The sequence below is a fragment of the Delphinus delphis genome, chromosome 15 (assembly GCF_949987515.2).
Source record: "Delphinus delphis chromosome 15, mDelDel1.2, whole genome shotgun sequence".
NCBI lineage: Eukaryota > Metazoa > Chordata > Mammalia > Artiodactyla > Delphinidae > Delphinus > Delphinus delphis.
The window spans coordinates 16285729-16310082 of NC_082697.1; the positions used below are offsets into that span (position 1 = coordinate 16285729).

At 43.5% G+C, this 24354-nt stretch overlaps 1 protein-coding gene across 1 annotated transcript in view; it reads right to left on the reverse strand.

Annotated features, from left to right (window-relative positions):
• The window catches only part of IFT52 (intraflagellar transport 52), a 30465-nt gene extending 7059 nt beyond the window's left edge, over window positions 1–23406 (reverse strand). The window contains exons 1-10 of the mRNA XM_060030760.1: window positions 23245–23406; window positions 20093–20217; window positions 19333–19420; window positions 14773–14902; window positions 14404–14479; window positions 13270–13341; window positions 9641–9767; window positions 7977–8063; window positions 6610–6678; window positions 2337–2491 (exon numbers count right to left, since the gene is read on the reverse strand). Coding sequence (XP_059886743.1) covers window positions 2337–2491; window positions 6610–6678; window positions 7977–8063; window positions 9641–9767; window positions 13270–13341; window positions 14404–14479; window positions 14773–14902; window positions 19333–19420; window positions 20093–20217; window positions 23245–23265 — 950 coding nt within the window. The 5' untranslated portion in view covers window positions 23266–23406. The remainder of the gene's footprint in view (window positions 1–2336; window positions 2492–6609; window positions 6679–7976; window positions 8064–9640; window positions 9768–13269; window positions 13342–14403; window positions 14480–14772; window positions 14903–19332; window positions 19421–20092; window positions 20218–23244) is intronic.
• Between the last annotated feature and the right edge of the window lie 948 nt (window positions 23407–24354).

Consider the following 24354-nt stretch of genomic DNA (forward strand, 5'->3'; position numbering starts at 1 on the left):
TCTGTCCCTAGGTAGAGCCGACTGTGCTGAAGCCCTGTGTAAGTAATAAAATAAATTCCATTAAGTCTTCCCTTTCTCCACTCGGCTCACCACCTGCCCAAATCGTCCTCCTACTAGTAGCCAACATGTACTTGATGGCAGTGGGGAATGGGTGGAGAAGCTAATCTTAAAAGCAAGCAAAACCTAATTCAGAAAGATGATCAATATGGGAAAAGGGCAAGAATAAATGCCACTGCTACACACAAATCTGTGAAATGGGGCTGCTCTATATTCCAGAATACTCTGGCCTGACCTCTGGTGGTGCATTTTCACCGCCCATGTCTCACTCTGCATCCCACCATGAACTCTGAGGGCAGGGACCGCCACACTGTTTGTCTCTACCTCACACCCCACAGGCATCAATAAAGACCGGCTGGACAAATGAAGTCACTTCAGAGCAATACCCTACAGCTGACATAAATATTTAATGACGAATGCAATTTTTATTCAAAAAGAGAAACTGCATTCAAAAGTTGTTACAGGCGAATAAAAATACCTAAGAGCTCCATACAGAAACTGTAAACCAGTAACTCCTGCCCTTTGCTGTGGTATGAAAGACAAATACAATTAAAGGAGCCGTCCAAGCCTCTGAAACATCCACCACCTGACTCTGCCGACACTAAAATAGCAGACAGTTCCAATCAGTCCCTCATTCAACACTGAAGAATGGTCGTGATGGCCTGGCCCACCTGCATCAGGAGAGAAGCAAGTCAAAACGGCAGAAGCCGGTCGGACTGGAAGCAGCCAGTGGAGCTGCCTGATGGAACTTTTGTTATCCTAAGAAAAGCCCTGAGTTAGAAGGAGAACATCAGAGCTCAAAACCAAAGTGCAAATGAAGAGCCAAATGTGCAGGCAGGACTTACAACCTGGCTGCCACCTGCAGGCTGCAGGTGGTGAGGGGGTGACAGAGATGCCCCGGCAGCTCTGGGGGTGTCAGTGTTGTCCTCTTTTTCAGAGACTCTCTAACTTCCTACAGTAATAAATCTCCAGATAATTTCTTCCCAGGTTCAGGGTTAGGAGCGGCTGGATGCAAATTCAGGTGCCACCAAAACCTAGCCGCGTGACCTCAAGCAACTCGCTTACTTTTTCTGTGCCTCAGTGTCCTCATACGTAAAACAGGGATAATAACTGTATTGTGATTAGTACATGATAAAGCAACGTACATAAAAAAATTAACACGGTACTTGTTAGGAGTCAAGACTAAATGCAGTTCAAATGGCAACTAGGAATGAACTTCGTGGCCTGGACATACCCTGCCTTTGCTCAGAAAGCAACCTCCCTGCAGAATGTTCTCTCCCAACACCCCAAACCATCTCCTGAAATCCTCTCACCCCTTAAAGTGCACCATCCATCAGAGGGCCAAGCAGACACAAGTCACCCAGAAATGTTTTTTGAAATCCTCAATGCCTGGCTAAAACGGCCCCTCTTTCTTAAAGCCTTCCCTGCTCACCCCAGTCAGAATCGAATTCTCTTTCCTCATTATGCCATGGCCTCCAGTTTTACATTTCACATTTAGCATTAGATTAACCTTGCATCACAGCTTTTGTCTGTCTCCTCCATAAAACCATACACTTTAGGTACGGTGCTCAGCACAGTCAGAGCTCTATGAGTGCTTGATGACCCTGAACATAAGTACAGGGCCAGGACGTTAGACAATCATCTGTAGCTGTGCCTTCAGCCTTTGGTTTATCCAGATGTAGATCCTGTGCCAGGCCAGAGATGCTCAAAAGTGTTAGGCCCTGCCCCTGTTGTTAGGGATGCAGAACACCACCAACAAAGCCGGCATGAAACAGAGTCAAGGACTGGCCTGAAAGACACTCAGGCCTGGCTTGAGATCCCTGCTCCCACCGTGGGAGAATCCTTTCCCTCTCTAAACCTCAGTTTCCTCAGCTGGAAGTGAGGCAGGTAACTCAGAGGACCACTGAAAGTATTAAATGAAGGGACAGTGTGGAGTGCTTACAGGGTGACTGCCCACCTCGGTTTACTGAGGGGGGTCTCTGGGACGTGGGACTCCCTGTGCTCAGACCAGGAATGTCCTGGGCAAACCGGAACAAGTTGGTTTCTCTAAATGTCCAATACAGAGCCTGGAACACAGCAGGAACTGACAACTGCTGGCAGTTTCCTCTGTATCGAGCCCCGTCCCAAACTCCCAGCTGTCTCGGCCAACCTCCTCACAGGTCTGAGAACACGTTTTGCACACCGCACTTGCCGTGCCCCTAACTCCCGCCCCCAGGCTAGTGTTTTCAAACCGAACACTCAATGGCGTGCAGAGCAGCTGAGAGAGCCGAGGTACTGACTTGATGACCTTGGGGAGGGAAGTGGTATCCAGCTGGTAGATGGACAGGTCGAAGAGCGTGGTGAAGTCCCGAGGGTTCTCATCGCCCTCCTGGAGACACACTCGCAGCCGCTCGGACAGGGTGGCCGTGTCGGGCAGCATCATGTAGTCGGAAATCTGAAAGCCACAAGAGGGTTCCTTTCAGCATAGCAGGGGCAAGAATTTACTCTGTCTGGTCTCCAGCGCCTCAGGTCTAAATTTGCAATATTTCTACTCTCTTGCTAAGACATCTCACTGTTCATGATCACTGACAACTAAAGCTTAAATAAGCCACTCTCGGTGGAAAGAAGGACAAAGGTCACCTGGGTAATCCCCAACACTGACAAAACCCAGCTCTGCAATGATTCATGCTGGTCCGCACACAGCTGAATATGGCTGGAGAAACGCACAACCCTGCTGACTGGTCTCCTTTTCATTACACACTGATCTTGAGTGCTCAGCCATCAACTAAATTCTCAAGTTCATTCCCTTTTCCCATTCTCGTAGGCAACACTTTCCTTCTGTCACTTCAACCATCTAATATGATTTTCTATCTCTTAATTTTAGCTGATGATCTTATTTTCTACATCAGTGAGAAAAAAGACACAATCATAAAAGAAAGTCCACAAGCTACCATTTCAACATCTATCCTCTCTCCACCCACTAGCATCTGGGCCGTACACTCTGCTTTCTCTCCTGTCCTGTGTTCGAACCACCTGTGACCCCAGCACAGACAACCCCTCCTTGGACACTAGACCCCAGCCCTTCTCACCTAGCCAAGGACATGCCTGCAGCACTGCTGAGAACCCTTAATGATGACATGTACTGTCTGCTGGTAACAGTAAAAGACCGGGAAAACCTAAATAACCATCAATAGGAGACTGGTTAAATATACCACAGTACAAATAATGGAAAATTCAGTTTTCAAAAAACAAAACAAAAAACAATCGAAAGAAAGCTCTTTATGAATACGTACAGAAAAACCTCCAAGACATCCTGGTAACTGTGAAAAGCAAGGTGCTAGACAGTGTATATACAAAGCGCACACAGCACCATTTGGGTAAAACAAGGGGGAAGGAGAGCACACACATATGCGTATTCATCTCTATATAAAATCTCTCTGGAAGAACATACAAGAAACTGCTAAGACTGCTGTCACTGCGGAGGGGAACCAAGTGGCTGGGCAAAGACAGAAGGAAGACTGTTCATTGCGTATGCTTTTGAATTCCAAACTATGTGAAGGCATTACCTAGTCGAGCAATAAATTGAAGTTTAAATAAATGCATGCTGGCAACCAGGAGTCTGTGTATTCCTAATTTCCCTTTGAACTGCATTTAGCCTTGACTTCTAACAAGGCCAACTTGGTGATAGTTTTAAAAACTGGTCTCTGAAGTCACCCACAACATACTGTTCCACATTCTCCAGAGCCAGCACTTGGGGAAACGTGCCTGAGCGTGACGGAAATGAGACGTCAAGACAAACAGGCTCACTTTTCCCTATATCCCAAGTGTCGAAAACTCCCCCAATTCTCAAACTTTTTTTTTAGACAAGAAACAAGGGAGAAGCGTCAACAAATCAATGCCCTTCCTAGCACTATCTGGCTGTTGTAGAGGCTTCAACCCTCTAACAGGACAGGGATGAAGGTGAGAGCAGTAACAAGGGCGCTGACTACGGCAGAACACACACTCGGGTCACGGCACAGAGGTAAGTATGGGCCCAGCAATCCCAAAGGTCCCGTGGCTGATTCTCAGCTCCGCACAGAAGCCTGCTACAAAATCCTAGTTCAGACAAGTAGCAAGGACTTAGATGTCCAGACAGAAACATAAAAAGAGTGCTCCCCAGGGAGATCAGCTTGGCGCTTTGTGACCACCTTGAGGGGTGGGATAGGGAGGGTGAGAGGGAGACGCAAGAGGGAGGAGATGTGGGGATATATGTATAGCTGATTCACTTTGTTATAAAGCAGAAACTAACACACCACTGTAAAGCAATTATACCCCAATAAAGATGTTAAAATAAATAAATAAATAAAAATAAATAAAAAGAGTGCTCCCAAGACCACTGGTTTTCATGACTTCCTGGCAGATTTTGAGGTTAAAACTTGTTATGTAAATTCCTTCAGCTCTTTATCAGACTATTATTTTATTAAATATCATTTGAAACTGGGCTATTGTCTGGGTTTGAAACCCATTCCAACATAATAAGATCTGATGTGAAATCACAGGAAGTTTAGATTTTCAGAATTTCTTACTGTACAATGTTACCGGGTCCAGTGTTTTACTTTCCAAAGCCTTACAATACAAAGAATGTTTTTCACCAGGTCTCACAACTGGAAGATATATGAAACTGCACGGTTTTAGAGAAAGGCATTAACAACACTCCCCTCCTCTGGTTTCTACTGATGCTTCTTCCCTTTGGAACCAGCCCAGTGTCACACGTGGTGGAGTGTGAACAACAGAGCAGTAGAAAAGGCTCAGGCTCCGGAATCAGCCTGAAGTGGGCGTTAAGAATGGCTTGAGCAGGTATTAATCGAAGTGGGAACCTTGAAGAATTTACTTACTTCAGCTTCCTCAGCTAGAAAACAGGAATGACAGAAACTTAGCAGGAGCAAAGTGGCCACACAGGACAGGAGCAGATGCAGCACCTCTTAGTGCTGCTTCCCTCGACCCACGACACTCTAAGTAGGATTGGCGGCTGTCAAAGATGCCGTCCACTCAGAGTTGGGTCCTGTGAGACCTGAAAAGCGAATTCCTGGCTGTACCCCAATTCTTCTGTTTTGGGGGCGAACATCACTTTTTAGGAGAAATTTAAGCAAAATAGCTCCACACTTAATGTTTCCAGGTAAGGGAGTATTTTAGACATAGGGCGCTCGCGTTTGCTAACCCTAGTCAGCCCCTGGGTTTCCCAGAGAAGTCAGTCCTCAGCTGAGGGCAGGAGCAGTCAGCGGGCAGCCATTTCTGATGGCCTCTGCCCACCTCCTGCTACCTATCGCCAAGAAATCACTTTCCTGACATTTCAGAGTTTAAGAAACACAGAACTAAAGGAAGAATGAGTAGACCTTGAATTAGGAGACCTGGGTTTGAGTCCCAGCTCTGTAATTGCTTGCTCTTTGGGCATATTACAATCCTGAAGAATTCAGTTTCCTCATCTGTAAAATGAGAATCAGACCATCTACCTCCCAGGGCTGTGGTGAGGTTTAAACGGGATGATTTATGTGGAAGTATGTGATATACAGTGCTTGGTAGATAATAAATACAAGTTTTTTTTTTAATGTCTTGATAGATATATAGCCCTTTTTACAGCCTTTAGTTTAACAAGTAAATTTACATCTATTCATTTAGGCCTCACAATTATCCTGTGAGACAAAGAACACAGGTATTAGTGTTCCCAAAACTAATGAGAAAACTAAGATGAAAAAGGTCCGAAATAACCTGCTTAAGGTCCCAGGGCTCATGGTGGAGTGGGACCCAGAATGTAGTTACTGGTTCCTAGTCCAGTGCTGGTCTCACCACTCTTATTTGTCTGATAAGTATTATCATAATGCCCTTAGGATTGTTATTCCTAAAGGCAACAAAATGAGAGTTTAAAACTTAAATTCTGATGATCTTTGTTTCTTCATGAAAAAATTAGTTTTTTACCCTTCATATTTTTGAAAGAAGTATTTCTCTACAGATACTGACTCTGAAAGTTTGGGCCAGAAGGCATAAATTAAATTCCAATTATTACATATACAGAGAGAGGCTCCCACCCCACTGAACTCTACGACGAATTATATAATTCATTGATTTATTATTTTTTTACAACATGGCCTTCGTCTTGCCAAAAAGCATCACTCCTTGGGCTTCCCTGGTGGCGCAGTGGTTGAGAATCTGCCTGCTAATACAGGGGACACGGGTTCGAGCCCTGGTCTGGGAAGATCCCACATGCCACGGAGCAACTGGGCCCGTGAACCACAACTACTGAGCCTGCGCGTCTGGAGCCTGTGCTCCATAACAAGAGAGGCCGCGATTGTGAGAGGCCTGCGCACTGCGATGAAGAGCGGCCCCTGCTTGCCACAACTAGAGAAAGCCCTCGCACAGAAACGAAGACCCAACAGAGCCAAAAATAAATAAATAAATTTAAAAAGCATCACTTCTTGCCATCTGTCTAACAGATAAAGTAAGAGATAGATATTCCTTTGGAACTGTTAGAAGTGGTGCTGAGAAGCTGGACCCATTTTTCATTTCAAAGTTTTTTTTTAATGATTCACAACCTCCTACCTCTGGGTCCTCAGCATCAATCTGGTTTAGGTGGATGTCTCCTGTTGTGAGCCACTGGAAAACAACATCCTAAATTAAAAAAAGTAAACACAGAATTACCCATTTGGTTATTTGAGAAAGCTGAGGGCAGGACTAGGGAATTAAACCAATCAGGAAAAATGATAAAGGGAAAGAGAATACCCACCAGTGATTTGAAAAAGTGTAGCCACCCTTATCTTGGTGAAATAATATGAAAACTGAAAAGTCTTCCTTACCCTAGTGCCATTTTTATTATTGGAAATTTATCATTTATCTTAGGGCACTCTAACCTTTAATCACCAGCCAGAATTTATTAAAATTTGTTCATCGTTCTGAAACAATCCCTGTGTAATGTGCTGATGACAGTCTGGACTTAAAAAGTACAATATAATAAGATGCCCCCAGAATGTGATAAAGACGCTGGAACTTCGTGTAGATTCTACAGAAACAAGATCCTTTTTTTTTTTTTTGGCCGCAGCTCACAGCTTGTGGGATCTTAGTTCCCCAACCAGGGACTGAAACCAAGCCCTCGGCAGTGAAAGTGCAGAGTCCTAACCACCAGACCGCCAAGGAATTCCCAGAAACGAGATCTTAAATCAATCTCTCAATAAGACAATAATCCTTAAGGCTGAAGGAACTTATTTCATTAATGAGAAAGCTCGGTGGGACCTTCTCCCTCTGGTTGAGTGAGTCACCGGCATCACGCCAACATCCAGCTCTGGCCTGCACCCCGTCACCCTTCATAGGACATGTTTCCTTTGCACTTGCCATGCCTTTCCCTCCTTCCCCGCCTCAATCAGGGACAGTCCTATCATAACCCCTCCTAAATCCCACTGTGCTGGCCAGCCCCTCCCCCCACTGACACCTTCCGTGCCTTCATTCAGGTCCTTGCTCCTTCTCTGCCAGCCTAACTGGCTCCAGATTGCCCTCTCCCTTCCATCTTCTGCATTCACAGATCTGACTATGCCCAAGGCTCTGGACACTCTACAAGGGCTCCCCGTGGCTTTTCGAAGAAAGTTTGAGTTCCTAGGCTCTATACGGGAGGCCCGGCTTGGGTCTGCTCCTCCCCACTTCTCCAGGGTGGCTCCCAGCCCAGGGTGGTGTGCTTAGAAACACTCGCCACGTCCTTCTGGATTTACTTCTCTGTCTCTCACATTCTCTCTCAGGGTCCTATATACTTTTTTAGAGCAGAGACTATGCCTGAATCATCTTTGTATCCTTAGTGCCTGGTGTATAATGGGTTCTGAATAGCTGGTTTTAAATGACTAGATGAACGCAGCAGTACTTTTTTTTTTTTAATGACAGGAAAATCATACATATTATTCATTAGATGAAAGAGAAGAGCTTACCATGATTTTGCTGTTTTCTTCTTTATCCAAATATTGGTCACTGAACATGTGACATGAGCCAAGCACTGCCAGTTTCCCACCTTGGTTCTGTTGATGACAAAGCAGTATTTAAGATCCAAACAGAAAACCAAGCCACAAGCATGAAAAATTCACAAAAGAAACAACTGGTTAATAATAAAAACTTTAATATTAGTAATTTTAAAAAAACAAAACAAAGTACTTTTTCCTATCAGATTAATAAGAAAAACATGACTATAAACAGTGTTGGTCAGGTTTAGTGAAGTAACTTCTTGGACACAACGTTGCTGAAACTGTCAACAAATGCAACAAAGCAGTATAAAATATACCAAAAACTCTGCACAACTTTATAGTCATAATCACAAAAGATTAGAAACAAATCCAAATGTCCAGCCACAGAAACATGGTTAAGAATAATGGAACCTCCCCCGGTTGTTAAATTATATATTAGGAAGGTTTCTCAAATAATTATAACAGTTCTAGTATTATACTACCAGAGGCCCCTTAAGATGGTGTCTCATTACTTTTGTGCCTATAAACAGACATTTAATGTAAACAGTTATTTCCACGTCTTGAATCATTTAACAACATGTTAATTTGGGGTTTTTTGGCCGTGCCGTGGGGCATGCGGGATCTTAGTTCCCGGACTAAGTTCTGTGTGTTCTTAGTTCTGTGTGTGGAAGCACAGAGTCTTAATCACTAGACCACCAGGGAAGTCCAATAACAGTTTAATTTTAAAACAGTATTTCCTGCTGTTTAGAAGAGACTAACTAGCATTAATAGCTATACCAATTTTGTCTACATATCATCTTTCAAACACAGCGTAGACATTTATTTACTTCCTAATAAAAATGACGTCAGAGCTTTTAAATATGAGAGGGAAAAGTAATACTTAGGTCCCACAAAGAAAAACAGAATCTTGTGTAGCTAGAGACATGCAAGTCTCTGGAGAAAAACTGAGAGGTCAGCTGGTGAATTCCAAGTCTTGGTAGACAGATGAAGGTGAATTCAGCAAACATGAATTAAAAGGCAGTGGATACGTGGGGTGATAATGAGGACGGCTGTGTCCTCTGGGACCACCTGTTCCCACATTTTGTGGGGTTTCCAGGATGAGAATTGAACAACTAGTCTTCTGGCATGTTTTCCTGGGACACACTAAAATACCAGCAGCACAATTCTGTGCACTGTGGTATAGGTTGCTAACTCAACCTTTCTCTGAATGGATTCTCTTATACTGAGGGTGAGAGCTGGTAGTCAGAGACAGTTATACTACAGTGGCCTCATGCTACAGTGGAAAGGCTTTGGATCTAGAATAAGAGCTAGGTATAGTCTTGATTCCATCAATGACTGGACAATCCACTGTTTCCCCATAAGTAAAAGGTAGTTCATTGAAATCCTACTTCACAGGACTATTGTGAAGACCAATGAGAAAATATGGGAGTTCCCTGGTGGTCCGGTGGTTAGGACTCCAAGCTTCCACTGCAGGGGGCATGAGTTCAATCCCTGGTCAGGGAACTAAGATCCCACATAGTGGCGCAGCCAAAAAAAAAAAGAGAAAATATATGAAACCCCATGGAAACTAAAGTAGTTCTTCCTATTTCAGTAATAAAAATTACATATCCACCCTTATCTAAGAAAGGCTGTACCTTCGAGTGATAGAAAGCCAGGATGGGTCTGTTAAGTGGGAAACAGACAGAGCCTGTGGACAGAACAGCCACTGCTGGTTTCATGACACTCAATGTGGCACCAAAAGGATAGACAAAGGTGAGAGCCCTGAAAGAAATAAAGAAATATTCAAGGTTTTTTTTTAATGAATAAAAAATTTTTGAAGGTAATCTCAGTGTTTCTTGAGCAAGTCACAAACAAACAGAAAATATTCTATAAGCTTTGGTTTGTTAATTTAAAATTAGTATCACTCTAGCTACAGGTTTAATAAAGCATTTTAAGAAATGTGAGTATAAATTAACAATTTACAATCGTACGTGTAAATGACTGTAACTGGAAGAACTAAAGTAGCCCCAGCGGAGGAAGAGGAAGAAGAGGGGGCCTCATCTAAGAACTGAACCAGAGCCATACATGAGCCTGCTCTGTGTAACAATGTCTTAGATGTAAATACTTTCCTCTCCCTTATAAATTTGACTGATGTTATCTCTAAGAATGAGTATCTGTCATCAGAAGGGTATGCTACCTGTTGAGTGCTTATATTTATCAATAGAGGCATATATTTATCCCACATTGGACACTTTTACACAGACCTGCTTTGGAGTCCCTCCTCTACTCTCCACTGTCCTAGCAAAGACTGCGAGTGTCTTGAGTGAATCAGTACTTGGGGCAATGTACTCCTAGAAAGGGTGTGGGATGGAGGGGATAAGGGTGGGGTGCAGACCTAGAGGAGGTCAACCCCTGCAGGAGGGGCTAGGGTTTTAGTGAAAGAAAAATGGAGCTCTGCAAAGGTATTTGTTTGAAGGAAGTGTCCTCAGAAAGGAAAGAAACAAGAATCTTAAAACCAAAGCATACAACTGGAAACCGGGGCAGGGGGGAGGGGGAATGGGCAGAGGGAATATCCATGACGAGTTCCTTATGAAGATTTTAATTTTCCTTTCTCTTAGACCATTCTTTTTAGCTTAAGTTTTAAATTATTTCCTTCCAGTGTTAGTTTTCCCCATCCCTTCAGTAAAGTCTCACCTACCGCTATGATTTCTGTGTCTCATCGTGGTTGAGAAGTGGTACCTGCCCCATGTTCCCCATTCTCCTCCTTCCGCCCCTACCCCAGTAGTATCCCAGTAAGGGGGGTGCAGCCCATGATTTCCAGGACAAGAACAGAAAAAAATGAGCAGTTGCCAAGGAGGAAGAAAAGGTAAGTGGGAGAAACAGTTCTGTGGGTGTCAGGGCACATTCTTCCCCACACCTTCCCCAAATGCACTCAAGGGAGATCATTCTTAAGGAGGAAGGTAGAATGATTATATGACAGAAATTGTCAAGCTATTATTTACACTCCTCTATTTCTTTCATTATTACTAAGAAATCAATCAGACTGACATTTTGATAAGACTTTAAGCATAAGGTTAAACACCCACCCCCAAAACAAATACAGGAGTTTTTCTAACCAAGTGTGAATGAGTAAGATTAGCTGGGAGAGTATATTCCTGGAAGAGGGAGCAGACATGTGAAGGCCCTAAGGTGAGACAGAGCTTGGCATACTTAAGGAATTAGAACAAAGTCAGTGCGGCTTCGGCTGAGTAAGAGAGGGAAAAAGGGACATGATAAAAAATGGGGCTAAATGAGAGCTTGAGACTCCATTAGGTCAAGATATTTCAAAGCACAAAGCAGGACTGCTTATCCCACCTCAAAGCCTCCCAAGACACTGTGCTGCTTCCGGGATGACCCAGGAAATTAGCAACCTGCCATCTGCCCTTCACGACAACTACTGAGGAAGTAATGATGGTCACATCACAGGTAAGGTACAATGCCCTCTATCTTACAGAGCACTTCCACACGTACTGCCACACTGGAGTTTCCCAAGAACTTTGTAAGATTAATACTGTCCCCATTACACAGATATGGCAACTGAAGCTAAGAGTTACTTTGCCCTGGGTCACGCTGCAAGTAAGGCATGAAGTCAGGAACTTCTAAATCCTTCTAACTCCAAGTCCACAGTTCTTTCACTTATTCACCAAGAATCAGATTGTGATTCTTGAATGTCAAAAATGTCAACTTATGATATATGTTCCTATACATTTTCCTCTTTATGACTTTACCTTGGTTTCATACTAAGAAAGGTCTTTTGTACTCTAAGATTACAAAACATTCACCTATAGTTTCTTTTAGTGCTTTTTATGGTTTCATTTTTAATATTTAAAGATTTAATCCATCTGAAATATATTTTGGGGCGTGGCATGAAAATGGAAATGTTTTTCCAAATGATTAGCCAAAATTATACCAGGGCTTCCCTGGTGGCACAGTGGTTGAGAGTCCGCCTGCCAATGCAGGGGACATGGGTTCGTGCCCCGGTCCGGGAAGATCCCACATGCCGCGGAGCGGCTGGGCCCATGAGCCATGGCCACTGAGCCTGCGCGTCTGGAGCCTGTGCTCCGCAATGGGAGAGGCCACACAGTGAGAGGCCCGCGTACCGCAAAAAAAAAAAAAAAAAAAAAAAAAATTATACCATTCATTCCCCAATAATTTGAAATGTCACTTTAACTATAAACTAATAACCCCTACCTTCCACATATTTTGGATCTGATTCTAATTTTTTAATTTATTTTTCACTATTTCTGTATTAGTATCACATTATTCTAACTACTAGAGCTTTGTAATATGCTTTAATTATATAAAAACATTCAACTTCTATGGGGCAAAATACCCCAAAGTAAAAAGGTAAACTGGGAAAAACATTTGCAACACATGGAGGTCTTATAATTGAATAAGAAAAGACAAACTATTAATAGAAAAACAGGCAAAAAAGCAGTGAGCAGGAAATTCACAGAATAAATACAATCAGCCAGTAGACTTTAAAAGCCATCCCATTCATAATAATCAAAGAATTGGGGCTTCCCTCGTGGCGCAGTGGTTAAGAATCCGCCTGCCAACGCAGGGGACATGGGTTCGAGCCCTGGCCCAGGAAGATCCCACATACCGCGGAGCAACTAATCCCGTTCACCACAACTACTGAGCCTGCGCTCTAGAGCCCACGTGCCTAGAGGCTGTGCTCCCAACAAGAGAAGCCACCGCAATGAGAAGCCCGTGCACCGCAACGGAGAGTAGCCCCCGCTCTCCGCAACTAGAGAAAGCCCACGAACAGCAACGAAGACCCAACGCAGCCAAAAATAAAATAAATAAAAATAAATAAACTTATTAAAGAAAAGAAAAAAGAATTGCAAGTTAAAATAAAGTGGTATCATTTTCAACAGAATATTCCATGCTGGCAAGAGAGGGAAAAGGGGCCTGTTCACAGGGACTGTAAATGTTACAAAAGCCTGGAGGGTGACTTGGCAATGCATCGCATTTGGCAATGCTAAGAATCTGGCCTACTAAGATATTAGCATTAAGTGCACAAATTGTACATACAAAGACATTTACTTTGTGCTTTGTTATTTATGATAATATAAAACTGTTTATAATACTTCTATTTTCTATTTTCTTCCTTTTGAACTGATCAATCTGGTTTTTGGTGAGAATTACTTTTGTAATCAGAAATGAAAATGCTTCGCTTTGAAAAAGAAAACTCTTCAAATGGCAAATACGCCCTCTTCAGGTGGCCTCAGAAAACACTCACTGGGCATTGTTTCCACTGCTCTCCTCTTCAATGATTCCAGGCACTGCCTTCCCTGCAGCTCGGCTAATTTCCCTTGAAGAAAAAAATTAAAATCTAGTAAACAAAAAATTTTAGGAATTTCACAATCCATTCATTAATAGTAACTATGAATTAGATACAAGTATTGTGCAGACTTGTTCAAAATACCATTCTTAAAAATCAAATAAAGGTACTCCTACACACCTACAGCTCTATTGGGAAGCCTGCAAAAGTGAACATGAAAATATAAGAATCAGTTCCTCTTTCTTGAGTCCTGAGGGAAAGGTCCATATATGTACTAGACCCGCATTCTAGTCCTGTGTCCTAGACTCTCTATCTTCAGACCGAGCAGAGTACCTGGCAAGTTCAAGTGTGGAATGAATCATTTGGAATATAGGGAAAAGCTCCCAGAAGGCCCCTGTTGTTGCCCCCTCATGCATTCATTTCTCACTTTCTCAAAGCTCTTAATTTATGTTTTAGGATCCAATGGATGAGAAAAAACTGACTTCATCCTAGGTTCCGGGGGGTGGAGAATATGACATAAGTGTGCCACCAGGGCATTCTATGCCTTCTGTCACAGCAAACCCCAGGTCTACTATTGCTGGGAATGCTGGGACCAAGGCATATGCTCTTGCCCTAAATGGTGTGGCATGAGGATACAAATTTGGGAACTGTTAAAACTAGTCAGCTCCCCCACAACAGGAGAGCAGAGCCAAGAGAACTGCAGAGAAATGGAACTGGAGCCCTGATGACCTTATGAATATTATAGTCAATCCATACCCAAAGCCTGCCCTAGTTCTCGACTTTTCAATGACATGAATCAATAAAGTCTCTGTATTGTTTAATCCCATCCAAATAGGGTTTTCTTTACTTGCAACTGAATATATTCTAATCGTCAAAAAGGTGATGTGGAGTAAGGTTTCAAAAGATGGGAGGAATGCAATTTGATGGATGAGAAGTAATATAATAAAATAAACTATGATATAATAAAATTTTTAGAAAAGGCAAGAAAGGAAAAAGGGCCAGAGAAAAGAATGTGTGAGAGGGAGAAGGGAAGAGTCACGTAGGAAAGGGGAGAGTCATTGGCAAAGTCATTTCTGTTTTCAATATGCTTACCTATTCAAGACTCCATTGGAAACTAGAGCTTCTTTAGGATGGAAATACTTATAATATACATTTCTAACCACAGCATCTTTAAGGGAAAAAGAGAGGAAGGCGTTTCTTAGATTAGAAGTAAGTTTGATATTATAGACACATACAAATTTTGACCTGAAAGGAATCCTGGAACTATATTCCAATCTCTCTCATTTTATAAATGGAAGAAGCCTAGCACTAGAAAATTCAGACTGCCGGTGAGGCCAGAATCCTGGACCATGCACCCTCACAGCCCAGGGCTTTTTCCACTGTACTGTTAGGTCCAGAGGACTGCGATATAAATAATAAACAGGAAATTACTGCCTCTATTAAAACAACAATAATAATTACCGTTATTAACCATGATTCCATATTCTTCTAGGAGAAAGTTAATGTTGGTGTCAAATCTGGATTCCCCACCCTCTCCTAGCATTACAAGGATATCTCCACCGCCATCAAGGTACTTCTTCAGGACTTCAAACTACACAAAGAAAAAGAAACAATCTATGAATATACCTTGAAGACTTTTATCCAAACTACTATGAATAAGACCTTAACTAGGGACTTCCCTGGTGGCAGAGTGGTTAAGAATCCGCCTGCCAATGCAGGGGACACGGGTTCGAGCCCTGGTCCGAGAAGATCCCACATGCCATGGAGCAACTAAGCCCATGCGCCACAACTACTGAGCCCACACGCCACAACTACTGAAGCCCGTGTGCCCTAGAGTCCGTGCTCTGCAACAAGAGAAGCCACCGCAATGAGAAGCCTGTGCACCGCAATGAAGAGCATCCCCCGCCTGCTGCCACTAGAGAAAGCTTGCACGCAGCAACGAAGACCCAACACAGCCAAAAAAAAAAAAAAAAAGACCTTAACTAGATGAAAAAGAAACAACTTCAAATCTATAAAGGCACTTAAATGTAAATCTATATTAAGATAATATAAAATTTACTCTCTGTGTAGGATTTCCACACTTGTCTTTAGTATAAAGTTCCAAAATACTCAAACTGAAATGACATTTTCCAAGCTGACTATCTGGACAGCAAACTAAAAGTGGAAAACTATTAGCTAAAGGAAGCTCACAGGTCTCCTCCAATCAGCAGCATCCCTGGTCTTTACCTACTAGATGCTAGTTGTACCTACCCTCTCCGGACAATCAAAAATGTCTCCAGATGTTGCCAAATGTCCCCTGGGGTTGGGGGACGGGGTGTGGAGTGAGCAAAGCCATCCCTGTTTGAAAACTATTGATAGAGATCATACTTTTCCTCACTGCCAGCCAAGGATATCAGGATAAAGGCATTTCATACCATCTCTCAGGGACAAATTCTGTTCAAGTCACTGACTGATCAAACCACATAAGAAAGGCATGCTGTCTACCTATCTCTTGGAAAGCTCTCTTGCTTTCACAAAGCTGGGGAGAGAAGAAAATCTAGGGCTGATTTTGTTGACCTAGCCTAAGAACACCTGGGGTGGGCGGTCTAGACCAACAGTCTCTCAACTTTCTTCAAGCACCGCATCAGGAAAAAATTTGAATGTGCGCTCCAATATGTATAGAAAGTATGTATATTTATATCATTACAAAATACTCTCCCCAGGGAATTCCCTGGCAGTCCAGTGGTTAGGACTCTGCGCTTTCACTGCCGAGGGCCCGGGTTTAATCCCTGGTTGGGGAACTAAGATCTTGCAAGCCGCGCGGCGTGGCCAAAAACAAAACAAAAACTCCCCAAAAGGACATTTTTAAGGATGATAAAGATATGAATAATTTCCTTCTGGCACCCCAGTGGTTCATCACACGCATCCCACTTGGGAAACCACTGTCCCAAAGCAGCTCTGCTACAGCACGGCCCTCTTCCTCTTGCACACAACCTGGATTTGCTTCTCTCCCCCAATCCCCTAAATATAGAAAATACAGTGCAACAGTTAACATCGCCAAGACGGCTTGCTCCCAAATGAGACAAAACTTCACTGATTCTGGACTCCACACAACAGGCTGTCCCATTCACGGTGATTCTGTATACTCAGATTTACATTTAGCCTTTGTTTCAAAATGGCAAATGTAAAGAAGTGTTCTAACTGCATGTAAGTTCAAGGATTAACATACTAAAACATACATATTCCTCTAGAGTATATATGCCCATACATTTACAATTTGAAATTCGTATTTTTTTAATAAATCATCTCCCTTTAATATAGTTAGAGCATCAACTTTTTTTTTAAATGGTGATGAGTTATATTATCTATGCTTTTCAATTCAGTATGATAAAGGGGCATTTGTAATAAGGTGGCCCTTGATCTGACGGGGTTGGGAAGCATGGCGTGGGCTGCTGGAGATAACTGAATACCACCACTAAGCGAGTGTGATGAGCCAGTGGAGGTGAGGTGGGAAACAGGGGAAGACTGTGAATTCAGCCTCGCCTCTAGCTTGATTCTTGCATCTAATGTCAGACATACGATGTCTGTTCTGTCACAGAAGTTTCTGGAGGACAACATCAAAGAGGGATCACATAGCCCTTGAGGTGTGAACTGAACCTTTACGAGTCCTCAGGGACCAGCAACGATGACCAGGAAAGCGGTGATCTCTGCCCTGGATGAAGACCTCTGCTGACCACTACAATCAGCCCAGTGGAAGCATAAAAACACAAGAGGATGTTGGTTCTTAGGCAGAAGCTAAACGCTTTTCTTCCTTTCCTTCCCGCCTCACTCCAACTCTAAAGAGAAAACATGGTGCCAGGGGCTGGTCTGGTCTGGTGACAGAACATTAGGCTAAAGTTCCAAAGAACAAAATCTGCCGCTCCAGGGACCCTTGTCTTTTGGAAGCCACTGCTGCCCATCCCTGAAAGCCTGAAAAAAGGTTTGGCCTGGCGCTCATCTCCACTTGGAAGAAGGCCCAGGCATGGGTCTCTGGCCCTCTCTGGATGCCCCGGCTTTCCTGAGGCTGCTTGCTCCTTGGCCCAGACGGGGACACCTCTCTTTCCTCCCTAGCTGGAGAAGGGAGGTGGAAGAGAAGCTATCAGAGTGTGGGACCAAAGCCCAACAGCATTCCTTTGCAGGCCACTGCCCGCTGCGTGTACTTTCCGAGGGGTCTCATGGGGTAGGAGTGGCTGGTCACCTCCACATTCCCGGTGATAATCCCTGCTCCTCCTCTCAATTAACCTGATTAAATAGTTATGTCTCCCTCCATGCCCCTCCCAGATGAGAGGGTGGCCTTGCAGTCAGGTTGAGAAAAAAAAGGACAACAGGGGCTTCCCTGGTGGCACAGTGGTTGAGAATCTGCCTGCTAATGCAGGGGACACGGGTTCGAGCCCTGGTCTGGGAAGATCCGGCATGCCGCGGAGCAACTAGGCCCGTGAGCCGCAACTACTGAGCCTGGGCGTCTGGAGCCTGTGCTCTGCAACAAGAGAAGCCGCGATAGTGAGGGGCCCGCGGACCGCGATGAAGAGTGGCCCCCGCTTGCCACAACTAGAGAAAGCCCTCGCACAGAAACGAAGACCCAACGCAGCAAAAATAAATTAATTAATTAATAAACTCCTACCCCCAATATCTAAAACAAAGGACAACAGGAATGCTCCCCTGTGGACCCCTCCCCGTGGCCTCACCCAAAGTAAGAGAAGGAGACCTTGGACACCTAAGTCTAAGGACCACACCAGCCCCGCCCTGCCTCTACTCCCTCCCTCCTCCTCACAACCCTCCCTGAACACCAAGCACTTCCAAGTCTCTGTGAGAAAGACTCTTGCTATGTTCTGGGTTTTTTGCTTTTTTAACTGTGGTAAAATATACATAATATACAATCTACCCTCTTAACTACTTTTAAGTGTACAGTTCAGTAAAGTTCAGTACATTCACAATGTTGTACAAACAATCTACAGAACTCTTCACCTTGCAGAACAAAACCTTCATACCCATTACAAAATAACTCCGTCTCCCTCCTCCCTCTAGGTCCTGGCAACCACCACTTTAACTTTCTATGAATTTGATTAATCTAGGTACACCATATGAATGGTACCATACAGCGTTTGCCCTTTTGTAACTGGCTTATTTCACTTAGCATAATGTCCTCAAGATTCATGCATGTCGCGGCAAGTACCGGAACTGCCTTCTTTCTTAAGACTGAGTAATAATTCATTGATGTATTGATCCCATTTTATTTACCATCTGTTGGTGGACACCTGCGTTGCTTCCACCTTTTGGCTACTGTGAATAATGCTGTGATGAACATGGGTGTACAAACACCTCTTTGAGACGCTGCTTTCCATTCTTTTGAATATATATATCCAGAAGTGGGATTGCTGGATCATACAATTCTATTATTAATTTTTTCAGGAACCGCCATACTGTTTTCCATAGTGGCTGCACCATTTTACCTTTCCACCAATAGTGCACAAGGGTTCCCATTTCTCCACATCTTTGCCAATACTTGTTATTTATTTATTATTATTTTTGCGGTACATGGGCCTCTCACTGTTGTGGCCTCTTCTGTTGCAGAGCCGCTCCGCAGCATGTGGGATCTTCCCGGACCGGGGCACAAACCCGTGTCCCCTGCATCGGCAGGCGGACTCTCAGCCACTGCGCCATCAGGGAAGCCCAACACTTGTTATTTTTGTTTGGGTTTTACACTTAATGATTCTTTGTCCATGAAACAGAATAAAAAACAGCTTAATTTTAAATGGAATTTTCCTATTTTTAAAGCAAAAACATGGCAAAGAAGTATGGTTAATATTGAGTTAGCCTGCACTTAAGTGTCTGGCACTTATCATGCATTAACTCAGTTAATCATCACAACAACTCTATGATGAAGAAAGAGACGAAGTGACCACCTTAAGGCAGTCAAGTGGTGAAGAGGGATTTAAGCCCGGGATTTCAGAGCCCATGCTCCTAACTATCTCACTACATTTCTTCTTTATGGATATTTCTTACCTCAGCTGCAGTAAATTTTTCCCTTGGCCCCGCTGTAATCCACAGCTTCACCCCAGTTAGCTTCTCAGATGTAATTTCATCTTTTAAGCTAGAAATACGATTTTAAAAGCAAGTGTTAGATCCATTATTTAAACCAATTTATGAGCTATTTTAGCATCTAGACTGTATGGAATCAGAGGCTACAGAGGCACAGAAATGAAGGGATTTAGAGGTACCTGGTCCAGCCTCTCTCCCAAAGTGAGAATCCCCTCTAATAGGTCTGCCCCAGTCATCAGCCTGTGCTCAAGCACTACCTATAAGCCAAGGTGTCCAAATTAAACCACACTAGAGCATAAAGAAGTCCTCCAACTACTAATTCAATCAGCTCTACCATTAGCTTGTATGATTACACATCCTTTACCCATTAAGAAAAACCACACACACATACACACACACACACAGATACTTTCATTTTTCCTTTCCCTAAACTAAAGTACTGATCCAAGTTAAAATATGGGGAAAGCCTCTAACCTCTTAAAAACTTGCATATGTATAACTGGAATAATTACTTGATTTGTGATTTGGGGGGACCACTTAGTAATATGCTAATTGCCAAGTTTTGAAAGATATGTTTTAATAATCATTTATTTTTTTCTGAACGACCTTTAAATGGAATTCCTCCCACCTAAACAATCTATTTTACATAAGAAAATAAAGACTTTTCAGTGTTATAAGCAGGCTGTTATTATCACTTAGAAGGGAAAACAATTCACTCGGTCACCTCTGAATCTTCCAATTACTCCGAAGTCTTTTCTGCATGGATTTATAGCCATTGCTGGTGGTAAATACTTCCTTTTTGTATGCATTGAAAAGAATGGTGCTCCGAAGCTCTTTCTCCATGGTCACCTTATGGAAAAAAGAAGGGATCAGAGAAAAGGGAAACAATAAACAATATTCCAAAAGAAAGACCCTAAAAGGAACCAATAGTCTACTTCTTATAATTCATTAAGAAAAGGTGGGCTTCCCTGGTGGCACAGTGGTTAAGAATCCGCCTGCCAACGCAGGGAACACGGGTTCAAGCCCTGGTCTGGGAAGATCCCACAGATCTTCCCAGTTGTGCACTAAGCCTGTGCACCACAACTACTGAGCCTGTGCTCTAGAGCCTGCGAGCCACAACTACTGAAGCGCACGCGCCTAGAGCCCGTGCTCCACAAAAAGAGAAGCCACCGCAATGAGAAACCGGCGCACCGCAATGAAGAGTAGCCCCTACTTGCCGCAACTAGAGGAAGCCCGCGCGCAGCAACGAAGACCCAACGGAGCCAAAAATTAAACAAACAAATTAATTAATTAAATAAATCTATTTTTAAAAAAGGTACACAGCTGCAACTTAGCTACAATTTCCCTACAATTCAAAGGCTGAAATCATGGCTGCAGAAACCCAAGGCAAACCCTGGGCTTCCCATCAGCCCACTTCCATGGCCCTGCCCTGCCATCACACTACAGTGTGGGGAACCATGTTTCCAACCTGATTCCTCACTGCTAACTATTGTTAAGTGTGGGGTATAGTTTTCTAAATTCTCTTTATACATATGGTAACTTAGTTTTATTTACTAAATAGGACCATATGCACTATTCTGCAACACACTTTTTTCACCTAACCTGTATCTTTCACATCTTTCCATGTCACTCACTATATATGGATCTACCACTTTTTTTTTTAACTGCTGCACAGCATTCCATTTTGTGGATGTACTGAAATTTATGTAACCACTCATATACTGATTGACATGTTTTTTCCCCAAAATTTTTGCTAGTAAAAGAATACTACAAACATCATCTTTGAACATGATGTTTTTGTGCACTTTGCATATCTATAGAATAAATTCCTACCTGTTGAATAGCTAAGTAAATTATTTCCAAATTGCCCTCCAAAATATTGTACTAATTTTTACTTCCACTAACGCTAATATATTTGTTTCCACACAATCTTATTTTTAATTTTTTTAATCTTTGCTAATAAGACAGGCAAAAAAAAATCCTTATTATTTTAATTTGCACTTTGAAATTAGTAAGATGGCCATCTTTCACTGTTTATATTGGCCACTTGTATTTCTTCTGATTTTCTTGTTCATATACTCTGCTATTGGGTTTAAAATTTTTCTAATTGATCATTAAATAAAGACTTCCATAAGTTTATTTGTCTTTAGACTTAGCTGCTGGTAGTTTTTTTGGTTTAGTTTGCTTGAATTTTGCAGGCCACACAGAAAGTTTAAAATTTTATAGAGTCAAAAGCATTAATCTTTTCCTTTCTGGCTCTGGATTGCATGACATATTTAGAAGGGTTTTTATTTTTTAATTTATTTATTTATTTATTTATTTTTGGCTGCGTTGGGCCTTCGTTGCTGCACGCGGGCTTCCTCTAGCTGCGGCAAATGGGGGCTACTCTTCGTTGCAGTGCGCCAGCTTCTCATTGCGGTGGCTTCTCTTGTTGCAGAACACGGGCTCTAGGTGCGTGGGCTTCACTAGTTGCAGCACATGAGCTCAGTAATTGTGGCGCACGGGCTTAGTTGCTCCATGGCATGTGGGATCTTCCCGGACCAGGGCTTGAACCTGTATCCCCTGCATTGGCAGGCAGGTTCTTAACCACTGAGCCACCAGGGAAGCCCTTTAGAAGAGTTTTTACCATGCTAAGATTATAAATACATCCAACAATGCTTTCTCCTAGTACTTTTATGATGTCAAAATTTTTAAGACTTAAATTTTAGTCCATTTGGACTTTATTTTGATGCTTTAATTTTGTTATTGTTTTAATTACTAGCAAGCTGCCTGACACCAATCCATCCCTTCTATGCTAATTTAAAATACCACCTTGCCTATATAATAAATCCCTAAAAACTGAATTTTATCATGAATTCTATATATTCTATCTGCCTGTAAGATCCTGCCCAGTTCCATACTATTTTATTTTATTTTATTTATTTATTTATTTTTTGTTGTTGTTGTTTTGGGGTTTTTTTTTTTTTTGCAGTATGCGTGCCTCTCACTGTTGTGGCCTCTCCCATTGCAGAGCACAAGCTCCGGACGCGCACGCTCAGCGGCCATGGCTCACAGGCCCAGCCACTCCGCGGCATGTGGGATCTTCCCGGACTGGGGCACGAACCTGTGTCCCCTGCATCAGCAGGCGGACTCTCAACCACTGCGCCACCAGGGAAGCCCCATACTATTTTAATTACTACAGGTTTATAATATGTATGTTATAATACTTGGTGGTGCTGATACGAGCTAATCTCTCTTATTACTCTTAAGTTTTAGAATTTTTCTCGTTAGTCCCACATATTTATTTTTTAGGCTGAACTTTAAAATCATTTTGTCACTTAAAAAAAAAAAAATCCCCCCATGATCCCACCACAGCTATCTTTTCATGTTCCATTCCATCCATGCCTATGCTTATTTTCACAGTGTGTACATACAACATTGTATTCTGCCTTCTGATTAGATTAGTGGTTGCGTGGTTACGCCATAATAAACTCAATCTTCATGAGCATCTTTTCAATTTTTTGCCATCGTAGATCCTACTGAAATGTACATATTTCTGCTTCTGCCATTAATTATTTTTGCCATAGGACAGATTCCTAAGAGCAGGATTCCTAGAAAAAGGGGATGGAACTAGGATGTCACATTATGGTTTCTTGTCCAATGCTCTTTCATACTGAGCAGGATGACTAAACATCTCCCAGCCGAAGGCGAGTTAGATTCGAGCCCAGTCTGAGGTCTGGGATCTGGGCCTATATCTGCGCCCCCCCCACTTTTACTTTACCCTAGCGGACCTCGATTTTCTCTAAGACGGGCCCAGCGGCCTCGAGGACAGTCCGGCGAGGCCCTCGCCAATTCCCAACACCTCGGCCGGCCCACCACGGTCGGAGTCCGTCTTACCTGAGGCCCAGTGACCACCATCTTCACCTGACGCCGCCCAGCATCCCGCGGCCAGGTATCCAAGGCCGCTTAGCAACTGCGCAGGTGAAGCTGCGCGTTGGAAGGGCGTGGACCCGAGCGTGGAACTACCTCCGGAGCGACGTGATGACGACAGGACGGAAGAGGCCGATTTACCTAGCTAGCGAGGAGGGAGAAGTATGGGTGGGGGCAGGGGGCGGGACTAATGTGGGACTGTACCATTATTTTAGATGAGGGGTAAATCCAAATAGAATGTGGATTAACTTTAGGCCAAAGATAAACTCATTTCATTTTCTCCTTTAATACCCAGTCTCATTAAAGCCTGATAAGAATGATAGGCACAAGGGCCCAAACTTCGTCCCACCCTAAGGGAAGAGACTAGTGGAGGCTTCCGACGGAGCTTGCGGAAGGCCCAGCCTTGATCCCAAGGGCGCAGGCGCAGAGCGGTGGCCCGATGCGGGGCGGGGCTTTGCGGCTGAGGCTGCGGCTGCGGTTGTGAGCCGCTGTCGCCCTTTTTAAAACGCGGGACTCGAGGCACTGCGCGCGTTATAGGGGGGTTTCAGCGCCCTGGGAGGCCGGGGAGGCCCTCCAGGAGGAGAGTGGGCAGGTGTAGTGGTGAGGATGGGAATATGAGATAATTCTTTCTGTTTGATTAGCCCCGCATCTCTGAGCGCAACAGTGCCACGCCCAGGTGAACTAGCCTCTGGGCATCCCCTGGCGGCGAGTTAGACTTGACCAGATTCTACCAAAAAATAAAAATATAAACTGTTTTAAGGGAGCTGTGAGAGGCCGAAGCTGGGCAGACAGGGGTCCCCGTTGAGCAGAAAAGTGAGAGAAGAATGGTTCATTAAGGCAAGGGTTGGGGAAGGGCATTTGGGCAGAAGGAACTGCTTATGCGGAAGAGCCATCGCCAAGTATGGTTTGCCCTGTTGTCGCCGTGAAAATGAGAAACAAGACGCCGATAACCACAAACAGGCAACCCTTCTCCCCAGGGGAGGGCTCAGTGCCTGCCCTGAGGGAGCGTGGACGTGTGTGCAATGCAGCTGTCTCGCTGGCTCAAACCGATGTGAGCAGAGACTTTAGAATTTTTGT